The 18,574-nt window shown below is 48.4% G+C and overlaps 1 protein-coding gene across 3 annotated transcripts in view; it reads right to left on the bottom strand.

Moving 5' to 3' along the window:
- Positions 1 to 11,576, bottom strand: part of EBF1 (EBF transcription factor 1) — an 802,303-nt gene extending 790,727 nt beyond the window's left edge. For all 3 annotated transcript variants that reach the window (XM_085617593.1, XM_085617595.1, XM_085617594.1), the window contains exons 1-4: positions 10,795 to 11,576; positions 6,417 to 6,573; positions 5,446 to 5,509; positions 4,838 to 4,893 (exon numbers count right to left, since the gene is read on the bottom strand). In XM_085617593.1, coding sequence (XP_085473719.1) covers positions 4,838 to 4,893; positions 5,446 to 5,509; positions 6,417 to 6,573; positions 10,795 to 10,928 — 411 coding nt within the window. In that variant the 5' untranslated portion in view covers positions 10,929 to 11,576. The remainder of the gene's footprint in view (positions 1 to 4,837; positions 4,894 to 5,445; positions 5,510 to 6,416; positions 6,574 to 10,794) is intronic.
- Positions 11,577 to 18,574: the final 6,998 nt, after the last annotated feature.

The following is an 18,574-nucleotide window of genomic DNA, read 5'->3' as shown; positions in this document are numbered from 1 at the left end:
CACTTTACTCGACCAAAATGAAACCTGCCTTTTAATTCTGCTCGATCTCTCATCGGCTTTTGACACTGTCAAACAAGACAATCTTCTTTTCCTACTGGAACGCAGAAAGGGGCTCTCAGGCACGGTCCTTAAATGGTTCGCATCTTTCCTCGACTACAGAACCCAAAGAGTCAAATCCAACCAATCTCTCTCCAACCCGAGTCCCTGCACACTTAGTGTCCCCCAAGGATCCTCACTCTCCCCCACCCTCTTCAACCTCTTCCTGGAACCTCTGACTGTAATTCTTAAAACCTCCAACATCCAATATCACATGTATGCTGATGACACCCAACTTTACATGAAAATCTCCTCCCCCGAGGACATCATATCGCTCAATGGAACCCTTCTCAAAACCCTCAACTGGCTTACTTCCAACCACCTCAAATTAAATGCCCTCAAGACGGAATTCCTCCTCATTGCACCCCTAGACAATCCCCCACTGTGTTGCAATCTCTTTGTAACCTCACCGCCCTCAACTGCACTCCTCACATTGTTGACTCTACTAATTCTCTGGGAGTTGTGCTATACAAAAACCTAAACAAGCAAAGCCACATCAGATCATCGACTAAAGGAGCGAACTTTCAACTCTGCATCCTAAGAAAACTCAAACCATTCCTTCCACATGGTGACTTTAAAGCGGCGGTACAAGCACTGGTCATCTCCAGGCTAGAATACGGCAGTGCCACTCTTTGCAGTCTGCCGAAACTCAGAGCCTCTCTTAATGTTGCCACTAGACTCATCACGGGCTCTAAGAAGGCCAATCACATTTCACTGGACTTGAAATCGCTCAACTGGCATCCCTTTGAAGCTTGGATACAATTAAAGATTGCATGTATGACCCATAGAGCACTACACTTCAACACCCCACTCTACTTGACTAACAAGCTTGAGCTATCTGGTGGCTCCAGGTCCACAAGGAGGTCAGGCACTTTGCTGCTCAAGCCCAAGAAATGTAATAAGCTTAAAACCTACAATCGCTCATTCTCTGGCATCGCCCCGAGAATCTGGAACTCCCTTCCAGTGGAAACAAGGCTGATTCCTTCTACCCTTGCCTTCAAAAAGGAAGTCAAATCTCTACTAATGAACAAACTCCTCTAACAAACAATGCGCTGATCTTGATGCTATGCACCTACTGACTATAAATGACTGTTTTTTATCTGATTTGCTCTTGATGTATATTGCCCTACTTATCTCTCTCACTACCTAAACCTATGTAAAGCGCTCTGATACCCACCTGGGTCATGTTCGCGCTATACAAAACTTTAAATAAATAAATAAATCTATATAAAGTACACAACCACCCCCCTTCCCCTCCGCTACGTGCACCACCCCTCCACCTCCTCCTTAGGACGGCCACACCACACCTCCAGCCTTTAAACTTCACCTCCTGCCCCGAACTGACACCACCAGGCTCCCACACCTTGCTACCACCTTCACCCATCATTCCAAACCCCAACCCTAGCTCACTAATCCCACCTGCACCTCAACACCACCCTTTCTGGTTGCTAATATCTGACTACATCCTTATCATACAACCATCTAGCATTTCCAAGCACTTTCACACCCTACAGCAACCAGCACCTCACTCCACGCCGCCCACCGTACGCCCCAGCCCCTCTCGCTTCCTGACGCAGGCGTTGAAGCGTGGTGTGTTTTCAGAGGGGCCGTGCGCTACGACGTGCACGCGGTGTACGCGCCGAACGTACCGCGCTGCTCGCCCCCGCGGCACCACTCTTTATAAATAATAAATGCCACTCCTGGTGCCCCAGCTGGAGACATTCTTCGCGGTTTCCTAGAATGAAATCTGATGTAAAAACGCACAGCTCCAACGGCCCTCATCGCGCATATTTTCGTTTCTTCAAATAATGACTTTTATGAAGGGCGCCGACAGAAAGAAATGCTCCCTCCGCAGAGCCGGTCTCCGACTACAGTATCAGTTACAAGATTTAAAAATAAACGGTCTCTTCCTGTCTCTTCTCTCCCTGCAGTCGGATAATAATGAGAGGGCAGCAGGTCACGCAACGCCTGAGGACTGACTGCCACAACACCCCGGTAGAAAATATAGAATACACGGGATGAATTAAAAGCACAAATCCCTCGAAGACGAAACCAAGAAAGGTATAAAGAATAATAACCGACGTTGGACCAATGTATGGGCTTAAGTAACAGATTAAAAAAAATATTTACTGAACAGTGGCTTTACAGGTAACTGAGTCTTGAAGAGTAGAAAGAGACAAGCAACGGCGGAATAGGAAAGAACTAGAAACAAGAATAGAAATTAAAAAGGTACAAATGTAATGTCGTCGCACAGGGGCAGTCTGATGTACAATCTGCAAAGGAAACTGCCGCCTTTCAAGGGCAATTCTCGGAGAGAAAACAATGATTTCGAAAACACAAATGACGGTAAAAAATTGACTTTCTAAAGCACTTTAATAGATTTAAAAAAAAAACACGTGGAAAATGTGCCGTTGACATATAAATATTGAAGAAGTCGAGACGTTTTAAAATATAAAGTTAAAAAGAAATTGAAAAGTCACCAACAAAAAATAAAAGGAAAATAATAAAATAACACTCGGTGAAACAGAGCTGTAAAGAGTCAGAGTTGCCTTTAACAGGAAATAAATGAAAACAAATTAACTGTTTTCGAAAAAAGAAAAATATAAATTTAACAAGAGAGCGGGAACAATCGCTCAGCGAAATCAGGGCATTTTCGAGAGCACAGTATCTAGAAACCTCCATTTCTTTCAGAACAAAAGGAATATATATATATATATATATATATATATATATATATATATATATATATATTCCTGTTTCTAGATACTGTGTACTCGAAAATGCCCTGATTTATATATATATATTTTTTTTCACCAAAAAAAGAAATATATATATCGTATATCTAAAACGCATCTGCTATGAAATAGGGAGAAAGGGGAAAATAAGATGTTTCTAAAACTCAGAGTAACTTAGAGTGGACTTTTCAAATAGTAATACTCGCAAACCAGGGCCGTCTCTAATATGAAATGCCTGTAGGGAAATTAAATGATTCTAAAATAGAACTTCCTCTGACGTACAATAAATAACAGGAAAAGAGCTGCCTTTCACGTACCCAAATAAGAACAAATAGACAACCCCCAACGCGTGCCACCGCCGCCACCAGTGTAGCAGACGATAAAAAGCAAGACGTGCAAAGCAAAGTGCAATAATTAAGGCCAAGAGACAGTCTCTAAGTTAACACACACAATACTCTCCGAGAAAGGGACTGTCTAGAAAAAGGATCAATTAAAGAAAGGAGGCAGCGAGCGACAGCACACTGCGGAGTAGGGGTCTCCGGTCTCACACACAGCAGAGACCTCTGACTGATACACGCACAGCATGTCTCTTAACACGCTGTCCCTCAGGAGCGAGGCCCCGCAGCCCGAGCGCTCCCCGTGGCGAGTCTAACCAGCCTCACCTGAAGCCCCAAACACAGTGTCTAATAAAAGATGTCCCCACATAAGAGCACACACCCCCTCCCCCCACCCCCCCCCCCCCCAAGCGCTTCCATTTTTTTTATCACGGGGGAGAATGTTCGTGAAATAAATTATTAAAAGAACACACTTTGTTTTTCGGTGTCTTGTGGTCAAGATCAAATTCTGGGTGCTGTGCTACTCTGTCGCCTCAAAATTAAATACACATATTCACAGAAAACATAACGTGGTGTCTGTTGCCTTTAATTTGTGGTGAGGATTTAATTTTCGCCAGGAGGCTGGTTGAGCGCGAGGAGCAGTTAGCGGGTGTAGCGCGGTGCCGGCGGGCCCGGCACGGGCAGCACCCGGAGGGCGAGGATCGGGCAGTTTTCACCAGGTCCCGAACACCGACCGAGTAGGGGCAACCGGATTATCCGCGAATCCAGTGAGGCAGCACCTATTGCCATCCCCACAGGTTACTTACAGTTCCTGCACTGCACTCCGCGCACTGCACCCAGCGACTAAAGCGCACAACATGAACTGTAGCCGCAGCGTTAGACCTGAGGCGCCTTTTAATTAAAAGCCAAAAGAAAAGAATTAAAGAAACAACACGCACTCGACTGCACAGCTTCCTTCAAGTTTAGAATGAAAGAGATCGGCGGTATCTGCAGCTCTGCTATTAAAATTCAATTGAGGAAACTATTTTCCAAATCTTCCTTGCAGCATCCGATGTTGTGTGCAGTGACTGTGGCCAGCCGTGCGGCTGGGCACGGGGACCTGTGTGTATCAAGTGTCAGCCAGGGTGGTAAAGGCCGCGGCGAGCGGCACCCCGAGCCCAGCATAAGGGCACTCATTACAATCAGGGCATGTGCCCTGGGTGGAGACTGAAGAGGGTACCGTTTATACTAATACCCAGCATAAGGGCACTCATTACAATCAGGGCATGTGCCCTGGGTGGAGACTGAAGAGGGTACCGTTTATACTAATATATCCTTGAGAGAGTGGTTGAGTTATGAGCGCTCACGCGCCCCTTCCCCATCCAACACCTCCCACATCTACCGGAAGCACGGGGTATTTTCCAGAAGGGGAGCTTAGTTCCTGGTTCTATTTTGTTTGCATTACTCTGGGGCCTATGGAATGGAGTGTAGCTTCTGACCCCCCCCCCCCCCCCATCGCTCCACCCACACACACCTCCATGGTGAAGCCCGTACTGCATGTACCGATGAAAGCCGTAAATCCGAGGAGCGCTGCCTTCCTGGCCTGGCCGCCTCCGCCCTGACCCCACCAGCAGCCTCTCCGCCCTCCAACCCCACAGCCCCGCAATCGCCGGCAGAGCCCCGCCGTCCTACCTGCTTGGTCATGGAGTCGATGAGGCGCACGTAGAAGTCCTGCTCCGTGCGGATGCCTGCAAAGGAAACATACAGCGCTTAGAAGAGGGGCCCCACAGGGAGGTGCAGAGGGGGCTCGACTGTGGGCCTGGTCCAGACAGAGTATCTGCTTTGTAAACCTCGGAGCTCAACGGGTCACTTCTTCTGCTTACTAATAAAAGGATACACGCACAAAGAGGGAAGGAACTCTTCTCAATAAAATGATAAAACCGCTCTAATATGGCCTATTGCCTTTGCCGGCCCGGACTGAATTGAGGTGATGCCGGAGGGGGTATTAAACCAGGTAGGACTAGACGCCCTCTAGCACCAGTCCGTACAAGTAGGACCTTCAACCACATGGCACGCGGTGTATTCTGACCCCCCACCCCCCAGGAATGGTACCTGCGCCTGCCCTGGCTTCCCCTTACCTATTCAGGGGTGGGCTTGTGGGGGAAGGTGGGGGCCATTCTCGGTGTGTGGGGGTCTGTGGGTCAGTGTATAGTGGTTTCAGGTCTGGGGTCAATGTCCCGGATGTGATCCCCGGGGTCTGGGGCGGGCTGCAGGGCCTAGTGCTGGGAGCAGAGACTCACCGTTGCTGTACAGGAGCTGCAGGCGGTAGTGGATGCCATTATTCGTCTTTTCACTGCTGGATTCCTGGATTTTTTTGGGGAAAAAGAGAAAGATTGTCAGACTCCGGAGCAGAAGGATGCTGTGCACTGACGGCGGGCAGGGGGGTCAGACATGAGGTGCACAAAGCAGGGGTCTGAATAAAGCACCCCAGACACACCCGCAGAAGCAGGGCTTGGCGAAGCACGCAGGGTGTGCGGCCTCTGACAACTCGAGGATGAAATACTGCACCCGGTCCTTTCAGGGTGTGATGCCGTTTCTGGAAATGCGAAATCATTTGAAGTGTGCGAGGGCACCTTGATTTTCGTGGGAAACACCACCTACCTCAGGATACTTCCACGGTGATGAGTGGAGGGTGTGATGGCAGCTTTACACTACTTGAATGTGTTTGCAAAGTGGCTTGTGTCTTCGGTGTCAGGTGCTGTCCAGTGGAGGAAGCCCCTTTAATTAAAAAGTGCGGCGTTAATATTGGGGTCAATTTCTCTCTTGGGGGCACATAAGAAGTGGAGCAAACTGGGGTCGAAAGAGGGGCGACCCGTGCTTTACATGAAATTACAGAAGCGCAGGCACTCACTTTTAAGGGTACTTGTTTGCTCTTGAGAAATGCAGGTTCTCTCACACTATGGGGGTCATTTACTAGCCCCTTGCGCCGCCAGTACGTCACTTTTATGCCATTTTAAAAGTGACGCACCTGCGGCGCAAGCGGCCTGTAAATAAGCCCCTTTCATGCAGTACTCAGCACCGGACAGTACCTGCCCATTTAAAGACCGGGTACGGCCCGTCTAGAAGGTGGCCGGAGGATGCCCCCTTGGGGGGTGCAGTAGGAAGTGCACCGGGCCGAGGGCGCCCGGGACCGTCTCAGGTGTGCTGGGGGTGGACGGCTCGGGCTCTGCTACAGGCTGGGACTCGGCCCGGGGTGCAGGTCTCCCCTTACCTTCTCCTTCTCCACGAAGCCCACGAAGGCGGTGCGCTCGATCTCCACCGGCTGCCCCTGCCGGTCGTACAGCGCCAGCACGAAGTGGAAGAAGTTGGACTTCCGCAGGTTGGACGGCGGCTGCTTCTCGAAGTGCGCCCGGGCCAGCCCCACTCCGCTGGGAGAGAGAAGAGAGCAGGGGTTAGACGGAGCCGAGCCGGGCCAGGCCGCGCCCGGGGGATGAGAGCCAGAGAGGGTCTGACCAGGGCCAGACCCGCTCCAGAACCATCGAGAGAGTTTGAATGTGAGATAGTGGGGGTCGGGAAGGCGTTGGACGGGACCAAGATCAGACCCAGGCCAGACCCACTCTACTGGGAAAGAAGGAGTGAAATAGAAGGATATAGAAAGGACAAGGGTGAGACCTGGGTCAGGCTCAATACACCAAGAAAAAGAAAGAGAGAGAGAGAGAGGAGTTTACACAGGACCAGGGCCAGACCTACTCAGCTTGGGGAAGGTTTGGAGGGAAGCGAGTGAAAGCGTGTGAGACAAAAATAGTTTTATAAAACTCCACGGCCAGACCTGGGTCAAAGCAATTCTGAAGGGTGGGAGAAAGAGGGTGCACACACGACCAGAACCTGACTTGGGTCAGACCCAAACAACTCAAGAGACAGAGAGGATTATACAACATGTAACCCAGACCTTGATCAAACACACCGCTAAGAAGAAGATGAGGGGTTTAAACCAGACCAGAGGGACAGCGTCAGACAGGTGTAGGTCCACTCCTGGGGTTGGGGGAGAGGGCTGGTCAGGAGTAAGACCAGCATTCATGCACAGCGGAGACAGAGGGAGTTAGTCAAGAGTGCACAAGGGAAATAAAAATAACTCCTATCTCAACACTAAATTACAACTTACCTCCAATTTACTTAGCTGATTTCCAACAATGATCCTTTAACATCCCACATAATTCTGTCCTTACACCCCATTTTTATATGAGACATTAATATACACTTCATTCATGGGCAGAAGTATGCATGTCATTTTTTGCTAACCTACTGTTTCAACTCGTTTTGTGTCACAAGTAGTATCTGTAGGGCTTTAAAAAGACACTATAGTTTGCTCCTGTTTTTAAGTATGTTTGTTTTAGAAGTGGGTTTTCCTCATTGCTCACTGATGTGGTCAGCTCCATACACAACTGCAAATAAATAAATAACCTAGGCCCGATCTACTGGTCTGAGGGGTAGGCCAGGGTCACACTCAACTAGGGCCACTCAGCTGGAAGACTAGGTTTCTGTAAGACCTGGGTCAGACCCACCCCACGGCAGTGAGACAGAGAGAGGGTTGCATACGACCTGTGACAGGCCAGAAAGAGAGGGGGTTCAATGACCAGACCCTGTCCGTCCCTCCTCTACTGCTACAAACAGTGTTTAAAACGGTTAATCTGCCCTAAATTTTGGGCTGCTGTCTCTCCACATTTTTTTTATCGCCGGTCTGCTTCGGTCCAATTCTATGCCATCCTTCAATACCTCTGACAAGCCTCTTTCAAGCCTTACGTTCTCTTTTAATCCTCACCCTTCCACTTTTGGTTTTTCATTTGATAGTTCCGCCTCTTCAATCCTTTCCTTCTTCTTTAAAGATGGTATTTTCTAAAGGTTTTCCTCCCTTCAATATTTCCTGTCCTTTTAAGTGCTTCTTTTAATTAATTAATCCTTCAAATATCTTTCTGTTTTTCTCTTCCAATATTTCACTTCTTTTGTTTCAGTCCTTCAATGCTTCTTCTCTGCTATAAACATTCTCCTTCAACACTTCTCTTTCCTTCAATCCATCCTTTGCTCATTGTGTGTTTTAGTCACCGTTAATGTTTCTTCTCCTTCAAACAATATTGTCCATCACTTTTCCATCAACCCCTTCTTTCTCCTTTATTTCTATCTTAGACCTTATTTTCATGTTATCATTTACCCCATCGCTGCTTCACTTCTCCTTTACCCATAGTTCTTGTTTCCTACTGTCTCTTCCTCTTTCTTTTTCACTCCACCTTCTACTTCAACCTTTTCTCTCCTTCATACCCTTAACTCTCAATTCATTATTCTTCTCCATCACTTTATCACCTCCATCACTTCTCCTTCGATCGTTAATCTTTCTTTCATCTGCTTTAATCTCCCCTAATTCTTCTCTCTCACACTAGCTCCTTCTTCACTTCCCCTTTAATCAGTGCTCTCTGCCTCATCCATGTGTTTGCCCCTAATCCTCTCATCTTTGACTTCTCCATCATTTATTAACCTCCTCCATCCACTTTCCTCTCTCCTTCTTTCCCTTTCCTCTCCTTCAGTCCCTTTCACAGGCCCTTTAAAACTTCACCCCAAATTCATCGCCTTTAATCCTTCTTCTCCTTCACTCCATCTTCTCCTTACCATCTCCTTCAACCCCTTCTTGGCTCCTTCATCCTATTTAGTTTTCTTTAAGATATATTCTCTTCCACCCTGCCTCCTCTTTCAGTTATCCTTCACCCATTCCCCTGTCTTTCATTCCCTCTATCCTCCGCTAACTTCTTCTTCACGTCTTTTTCACTTCTTCCTTTCTCTCATCCTGTTTTACTCCTTAACCTTTCCCCATCGGTACTCCTGCCCTCCCATCTTTTCTTTCTTCTCCTCTCTCTATCTCCACAAGTCCTGTATCGCATCTATTGTGTTCTCCATAACTTCTCCTCTACAGGCCCACCCTGTCTCTCCTTCTTCTTTTACCTGATATATTTCGCCTGTTCCATTCCCCTCCCTCCTGTCATCCCGTCCCTTCTTCGTTCCGTTGTCTTGTCTATCCCGTCATCAACTTGAAAACAAATACATTCTTCTAGGCGAAATGTTTTTTGGGATGAAAAGTTTCTAAACTGAGAGTTAGCCTCTTCTCCTCCCGTTCCGCTGTCCTCTGTATCCTTTCCACCTCTCAGTTCCCTCCCCTCATCTCTCCTTGCTATCAATCCCCACCCCGTCTTTCCACAGGCCCTACCTTGACCCCTTTCCAATAAAAAAAAAAAATCGTGGAATAAACGAACATCCGCCTACTCGGTCTACCTACAACCTCTTCCACCCCAAGGTCCAACCCGTGTAACCGTCGATTTTAAATGCTCGGTGGCATGGACCCGTTCCCCTGTCCGCGCGCTCCTGCCTGGCCGGAAGTGTGAGTGACGCTGCCGGAGAAGAGCCCGTGACACGGGCGCGAGGCAGCGGCTGCCAGGAGTCCTGTATGCATGCGTGTGCGTGGTTGTATTATTTTATATCACTGTGCCGGTATCTACATGATTTAGGGAAACGTCGGGGAGGAATTAACACCAAGGAGATTAAATCACCTGCAGGTAGATAAATAAAGGAGTGTATATGCACGGGGAAGCACGAAATTGTGGATTATATAACCCTGAGTTTGTTTTGAACCCAGGGACCTGAAGGAGTGTTAGCCGATACACATACGTGTTAAAGGGGACCACATGCACACTTTTGTGGGGAAGGGATGGAAGGATTAATCTACAATTTGAGATAACGAAGCTTAATAATAAACGTGTGGAAATTGGTGAAATTTGCTTTTAGGCAGCAAGGTTGAAGTTTAGAGGAGTAGACGCCGTCACAATTTGTTTAGCGTCAAAGTGACGTCTGAGGGGGCTGCCACAGCGAACCCCGAAAAGAGGTCATGGTTTAGGGAACCCAGGTAAGTAAGGAGGGGAATGGGTCGTGGACCACCGGGAAGAAGAACACAGGGGATGAGTTCAAGGCAGCAAGGAATCTTGGCAAGATGGTAAATGTAGTGAGACGTGAGAGTTAAATGTAATGAGGAATCAGGAGCCCTTGGAGAGATGGGTCATGCTCTGCAGAGGTGAGTCCAGGTGTGGTGAATGCCAGAGTTTGTATCTCCCTGTCTATCTATCGGGGGAGGCTGGGGGCCAAGAGAGGTGCTGCTTGAGGTACGGGGCAGCTGGAGGCCCACTCATAGACCGAGGCTGCGGCACTACAGATGTTGGACGGGTTCGGAACATCTGGAACCTGGAGCGCTCAGTGGCGAACTGCGCACACTGGTGCTGCCACCATTTGCTCACTAGGACGCTGAAGTTATGATTTTATATTGAAAAAAGTGCACCAGCAATCCGAGTCGTCAAATACTCGGAGCCTGCGGGGCTCAGAGCCACTTCTTCCAGCTCCTCTGACACGGGTTGCAGCTTCTACGCGCTCACTGAGGGCGAGGGACAAGTCGAGGATGCTGATGCTGTGGGGGCTGGAGGATGCTGAATAAGTTGGAGGGTGTCACACAGGAGGCTGCTATGATGGTGAGGGGACGAGGGACTTGGAGGAGACAGGCAATCACAGAGTGGTGCTCTCGGGTGCCTCAGGTCTTGGAGACCAGCGCCGACCCTGCTTACCTCTGCGCGGCCGTGTTGGCGTCCAGCACCCCGGCGCCCTGCATCCAAGTCCGGACGGCACTCATGCCGCTGCCGAGCGGCTCCTCCTTCATGCTGCTCCCACTGCGCTGGATGCTCTCCTGGATCCCGAACATGATCCTTCCCCCAGGGGTACAGGGGCAGCAGGAGACGCGAGCTCCTCTCAGCACACACTAGGCGCTGTCCGGGGCCCTCCTGACGGCGCAGACCCAGTGCCGTGCACTGCCGCCTCTTTGTTGCTTAGATCCAGGGGTCCCGTCTGCTCTTGTCCAGCACCGAGGTTCCTGAGCGCCCGGCTGGGCTGTGGACCCCTCGGCTGCTCTGATCCAGGGCTGAGGGTGTTGGCAGCTCAGAGCCTGGGCAGGGGTCTTGGCAGCTCAGGTATGGGTTCAAAGGTCCTGGCTGGTGAGATTCTCGATGACGGTCTCCCCTGCTCCCATCCAGTGTAAGGGTTCTCATCCCACGAGCAGCGGCAGAAGTCACAGAAGAGGGGCCGCCTCAGGCGCTGCCTCGCAGGGCATCCTCCGGCCAGCTAGAGCGGATGCTGCGGGACGCAGACTGGAGTAGGTCCCTCCTGCAGTAAGCAGAAGGGGATGTTGGCTGGCCTTCCTGCACATGGGCTTCTGCTGGCCGACTTCCTGCACGCTGACCCTGCTGCACACGCAGTTCCTTCAGAAAGGCTCCTGCACCCGTCCCCTGTATCCCGGCACAACAGTCCCTGCACACGGCTGCTCCTTCCCTGTGGATCCCCGGCCCGCACTCCCCTGAGCCCCAAGCCTCGGCGGGATGGGCAGGGAGCGGGACACCACGCCCACCTCATTTACATCCCAGCAGCCGGAACCAGTAGCAGCGTGGGAGAAAGGGAGGCGGGGACGTAGGCACATGCCGGGGCGGGGTTTCAGCCATAGCTGTGCGGCTTTAATGAGAAGGCGTAGATCCCAGCAGCTGCTGTTCACACTACTTTTGTTGTCAACACTACTAGCATGAACATGCAGCATGTGGCGCACCATGGAGAGTTGTTGTCGCAGAGAGGGTCCCTATAAAGAGTAGTTGGGGGTAGGAGGGGATAATGGAGACACTTGGGGATCAGCGAAATCAAATATATAGATATTGTTTAGCAGTTTTATGTAGCGGGTACCCGACACGAAGATATTGCTGTGCTTTGCATGAGCACCAGTCACAGTACACACGGACACACTCATTTTAATCTGCTCGTACATGAAGTCATTTGCCCAGAATCACAGAAGGTTCAGCTGGCGCCTAGATTCGAACACGGTTACCCACTTCCAAAGTCGGCAGCTCTGACCCTTATACCACATCTTCTGCAAAAGGATACCTTCAACGTCTCGGGGGTAGCAAGTGCCCTATAAATGCAATTACAACACAATCACAGTCTCCGATGTGGAGATAATGCCATTATGGCCAAAGGGACGGTGGGCGCTAAGCACGTCTGCATGGCATGGAAAGTTTAAACACGGAGGCATGCACCTTCGTCGCCCCAACACCACCCTGTGATTTTTTTTGTTCTCTCAGTAACTTCCCTTTTTTTTAACCGTTTTCCATATCAGCAATGCCGCTCTGACGTGCCACCATGCAGGTTATGAAGTACTTTCTTCCCCACGTAGTAATCTCTCTGTATGACTGTGAGTGACTCCCAGACTGGTGGCAACGTCATTAATAGTTGAAAGAGTGCCGCAGGTCTATACTGAACTACCAGAGAGAAATATTTTTTTGACCAGTGGCTTCTGAGATATCAGCCCACGGAGTTTCCCCAGTAGTATTTATTATAACCAACAGAGTTCCCAGATTCGTAGAACCTAATAGAACTATAAAAGTAAGATACCAGCCCTGTATGGGTTGGGAAGGATACAATAAAAGTGAACTATGGCTGGCGGGTTTTGAACTACTAGTCTGTTTTGCTTCGCTGCTAGCCCCATTGGTACCTAAGTGTTAAGGGATGCCCTGGGGTCACTGGGAAACACTGCAAAAACTATTCGCTGTCATCATTCCTAAAAGCTCAACTTCTCCACAAACTTTGACTTTCCCAGATGGTGGACTACACAAGATTGTTGGCCCAAACTTAGCTGCAAAAGCTAAAACGTATGGAGTTACCCTGAATTCCTCCTTCCATACTGCCGTGCCAGAGGTCTGTCTTTCCTTTCACTGGCTGGCAGTCTGCTGATTATCATAGTAGAAGTACCGAAGACCCAAACACCTGATAAGGCCTGGTTCCACACTACCAACTTACTCCGGAACCCTTGGCTGATGGACCTTTGTTGCCTGCTGAGAAGTGTAGAGGGGAGAAACAACTCAACTATACAATCTAGTCAACTTTAGATGGAGACATGACTCTGAAGAACCACTGACTCTGAAGTTCAAATGAGAGGGTTTATTAGAAAGGCAAAAGTAACTGGACATACAAACACCTCAGGACGAGGTTGTAGCAGTACAAAGGAACTAATACAAATCCAAACCTACGGGCAAGATTAAGTCTTTGAAGCAGGAAAAGAATGACAATTTCTAGAACCAGAACACAGGCAATGATTGTCCCTATATCAAGGTCCGTCTTCATCTGCGGTTGATAAGAGAAAAGCATTAGTCTATCCCTACACTACCACGATCGTGGCATCCCTACTTAGCATTTCCCAGGAAAGATCAGGAAAAGGTGTCAGCACGTGGAGACCTCCTAAGAAGTACACTCACGTTGTATGGGTCAAGTAGCCAAAGCTACAGAGCTCGTTCTAAGATGCTCCTTCCCTTTCCATCGACCTCCTCATCTCTTCTCCTGTCTCCACCCTCGGGGCACTACCCCTTATTCAAAATGCTAAAACACAGATCACGCCCACTGTTGCATCAGGATCACCTCATCCTCCTGGACACTTTCCATAGGTGATTTTCCGTTGAGTCTCAGTAATACCAGCTCCTGGCTCTGTGACCTTGATTCCCAGGCCTTCTCCATCGTGAAAGAACACTGTGTCCCAATTATCAGCATGCCTTGCATAAAAGTATCTTCTCCTCCCCGGGCCTAACTCCTAAAACAAAAGGAGTTATTCTAACTAACAAAGACAACTTTCTCCACCTGCAACAGAAACGTGAGAAAGAACAAATCCAGCATGCACCTGAATTTCAACCTACCCCCTCTGCTAGAGCCATCAGGAAAATTACATTTCAGGCCTACAGAAATCCGCCAACATAAGAATAAGGCACGCAGGGCCTACGAATTACACATGAGCAAACATTTGTATGTGCATTTCCAAACTATTGCGATACATAAGCCCATTAGTACAAAATCGTTATGAGCAACCTATCATTTCTACGCATTAATTCTCAATTAGTCGCATCACGTGCCACTTCAATATGGTACACGTTTAAATCTATGCATAACATTATACAAAATTTCATAACATTATGCTTATTACATTACTTTATCTTACCTCCTTTATTCAAGTAGATATGAAACTTATTGAAACAATTTTGCAGATGTTTTATTATAATCTAAATTTTAAATATTTTCAAACTTTAGAAGTACTTTCTGTAAAAGAGAAGAAAAAATACTGTTACTGCAAATAACATTATAGTTTTAAGAACGCAACATAATTTCCCAATTAGATAACATATTCAGAATCTCTTTTTTGCTGTTTTCAGATACTATTGAATTTCACCTTACACAGTGATTTCAATGTTGATCATAATGTAACAGTGGGCAAAAAAATACAGTCAATAAGATTGTAAAAAACAAAACAAATCTGTGTTCAAAATATTTACAACAAACGCAACTATCTGTTTACATTTTCAAAAATAAACACTCTCATTTACATTGCATATAATACAATGATCAAAAATATGAACTGCTTCTTTGAAACACAATTTTCTAAATACAATATCAAAGAACAGAAATGATAATTGAAACAGTAATTGTTCACATCTTCACAATAGGCTGAATGATGTTTCCGAAATCATTTGCATTGTAAATATCCAAAATAAACTCGTTAATTTATGTTTACATCTTCCCAATAGGCCGAATGATGTTTTCAAAACTTTGGCACCAAAAATATCAGATGTGAATTCGGTAATTCATTAGGCAACCGACATTTGAATTCCAAATGGGCATCATTACAATGTGTCCATCCTTTATTGCACTTTAAATACACAGTATAGTGTCCAGATGTTGTAGTAGGTCCATCATGGAAAATAATAGCCACTGCTTTAAAAGTTCTTTCTGAAATTGACAGTTGACTTGCCACAACATTTTTAATTTTGGTTTCCAATTTTCTTCCATCTGCTCTACGTCGTTGTAGCATTAAAATGACATATTGTCCAAATCTTTCTATAAATAATGTTGACAATATTTCAGATTTGCATTGAGTACATTTTATATCTTGATTAGCTGATTTTACTAATTTGTTAAAAGACACTGTGTTGCAATCTGGCATTGTCAAATATATGAATTGTCCAGTGTCTATTTCAGTGGTAGAAGAAAATGAACAATCTTCACATTTATGATCCCATCTGTAACGAAGTCCAAACAGATTTTCAATTTGTATTCCTTCACCTTCCACTACTGAAAGCATAAACATAAGAAATTCTTGAGCATCTTGTTGTACATTAAGTGCATATTGTGAAGAACCAGAGCATATATCTAAAAAATGCCGAATGCCAGAGCAGTTTGGATTTTAGTTTTATCAGTTGTCAATTTTTCAAAAATATAATGCAACAAAGAACAAAATCTTTTTCTCGATTCTCCATAATTTGATGATGACGATTTTCTAGAAAAAACACGACGTTCACAATTACATTACCATAGCAGTTGATACCTGAACTATTTTCTAACTGGTATCCTACAATAGCATCAGCAGTGTCCATTTTCATTTTCTTTGCAGCCTCAACATTATCTTGATTTTTTTCTTCTTTCCAACCTCATTAGAGTGTTTGTCATATGTTAATTTAGGACATACCATACGCTTTTCATATATGGGATATTCACCTAAATTGGGAGCATAGAGTCTTCTTAACCGATTATACTCTCTTACACAATTTGCATCTGCACTAATCTTTCTTTCATGAAAATCAATCAAATACAATCTAGATATGTTGTTACTCGAGACAATGCAACATATGCCATTCCCTCTTTAGACACTGTACTTCCAATGTTTACCAAAGCACTGTCTACACTTAAACCTTGAGATTTATGAATGGTCACCGCATATGCTAAAGAAAGAGGAAACTGTTATCTTTCGAACAAACAAGCTTTTAACAAGCAAAAAACGAACAGCACAACGTCCAATCTGTTTTACCTCTTCAATATGATCAAATTTTGGAGGAGGAGCCTAGCGCGCATCCAAGATGGTCGCGTGAGCACAGGGCTCCCCGGACCCTTTCTGCTCCTCGGAATTTATCCTGAGAATATCCTGATGTGGTTTATGGAATCTGGGAGATGAAGACCAGCTGAGCACATATCTCTTTTCAAAAATCAACTCGGACCTGGGAATCCTGAGTTGTCGTCGTCGGAACTTTTGGGACCCACCCGACGGAGGTGACCGGGGTGAAGGTGACCCGTGGGGCCGGGCTGCAATTGAACAACAGCGGCTTCAGCGCGGTACCAGTTGCCGATCCACCACTTTCGGTTTCGGTTTTGGACTTCAGGAGACCAGCTGGCGGGTGCGCTCGGGGTGGAGAGGTGCTTCCTGGGCCTCTGCACGAGGTTTTCCTCCACCTGCCACTAGAGTGCCTATAGCCTCGGACCCCCTATACCGACATTTTGAGGTCTTCTTGCTGGTGCCCTTGCACCTCTTGGTTGGAGGTCCCCTTGAGTGACCGTGTTCACATGGGGGGCAAAGGGGGTCCCGAGGGGCGCAAGACCAAGGCCTCCCTCCGCGGGGGAGCGGTCCAGAGCAACAACATGGACCGCTACACCCAGGGCAGAGGGTCCCCTGGCGCTGCTGGCCTCCCCCCGGACGCTGCAGGGGGAGGCATGAACGTCTCTACGGAACTTTCCCTGCAGGACATTATGGGCGCCATTGCTGGCATCAGGGAAACCATCGCCACGCAATACGAGGCCCTGGCCCGTAAGATCGACACCGTCGCGATTGATGTCACCCTGATCCGGGCCGACCTCTCCAAAACAAACGAGAGGGTCCAGGCCCTCGATACACGGACCTCCACCCTCGGTGCGGAGGTGTCGGATCTGCGGGCCGCGCTTGGAGACATCAGGGTGGTCAACGATCATATGGCCCGGTGGCTTGAGGACTTCGAGGGACGGGCCCGACGCAACAACATCCGCATCATAGGTGTACCGGAGTCCTCCGACGGCCGCCCGGTTGACCTCGTGGTCGAGGAACTTATCCTGCAACAGTTGTCCCCGGCTGGCCTAAGTAAGTTCTTTGCCGTGGAGCGGGCCCATCGAGTTCCGGGCGGTCGGCCACGGCCGGGGGCCCCCCCGAGGCCTATCGTGGCCAAACTATTCCACTACAGGGACCGCGACGCTATTCTGCAGGCCTCACGGACCCACGGCCCGGTTCGTCACGAGAACTCGACCATCAATTTTTACCCGGACTTCACGCAACTGGTCCAGAAACAGCGGATGGGATTCCAAGGGGTGAAGCGTCGTCTCCGCGAGCTGGGCCTAAAGTATTCGATGCTCTACCCTGCAAAACTCCGAGTGGAACATGGGGATCGGACAGCCTTTTTTGACTCTCCTGTGGCCGCAAGTGACTGGCTGGACTCGCTGCCGGACGGAGGTGGCCGTCCCGGACCCTCTGCGGGCACCGCAGGTGACGGGTCCCCTTTAGAATGACTTTTGGTCCTTGATTTTGTCGTTTTGCACTGTTCAGTTGGGTCTTACTTCTTTTGTATATTGTGTTTCACCAGGACCTGTGAGGGGGGCGGGCGGGGACGGGTCCCTTTCCTCCTCCGGGGTCTTTTCGTAGAATGGGGTTAGTGGGGCGACAGGCACACTGCAAGTTGGGGGGGTTTTTTGGCCCGCAGGGGTGCAGGGTGGGGGGAGTTGGACTTGGGGTGGGGTTGGGGGGGAGGAGGGGTTGTTTTGTTGTGTGTTTTTTGTTTACAGGGCGAGGTATTGATTTTTGTCCACATCTGGGAACTGTGCTGCAGGCTGGGGGACCCTTGATCTATTGGAGGGGATGGGGGGGGACGGGTTGAGGCTTATGTCATGGAACGTCAATGGGTTGGGGGACCGTATCAAGCGGGGTGTAGTGCTGCAATATTTGCGTCGTTTGACTCCTGATGTGGTGTTTCTCCAGGAGACGCATCTGGTTGGTAATGTTTGTCATGCAATGAACAGGGGGGGATATCGCCTCGTAGCCCATTCTGGCTTCACAACTGGTTCCAGGGGGGTGGGCATTCTCCTGCGAACCTCCCTTCCGGTGGAGATCACTAAGATAGTCTCGGATGACAGAGGGCGCTATGTGTGTTTGATTGGGAGGTGGGAGGGGCAGCCCCTTACCCTGGTTTCAGTCTACGTCCCCCCGGGCCTCCAGAACTCCACCTTCACTGACTTGGGTCGAATGCTGCTTGACCTTCCGGACGGCCTCCTGCTCATGGGCGGGGACTTTAATTCTGTGGTTTCGGGTGAACTGGATCGTCACCCACCAAGGACCCTCCCCGCTGCCCAGGAATGGCTGGGTGGGATGTTGGAGACCTTCGGCCTGGTGGATAGCTGGAGATTAATGCATCCGACCCAATGTCAGTTCACCTTTCACTCGGGGGCGCATGGGAGTCTCTCTAGGTTAGACTACTTCCTTAT

The sequence above is a fragment of the Triturus cristatus genome, chromosome 7 (genome assembly GCF_964204655.1).
Source record: "Triturus cristatus chromosome 7, aTriCri1.1, whole genome shotgun sequence".
NCBI lineage: Eukaryota > Metazoa > Chordata > Amphibia > Caudata > Salamandridae > Triturus > Triturus cristatus.
Note: the sequence above shows the minus strand (reverse complement) of the source record. Positions and strands in the feature narration are given on the sequence as shown.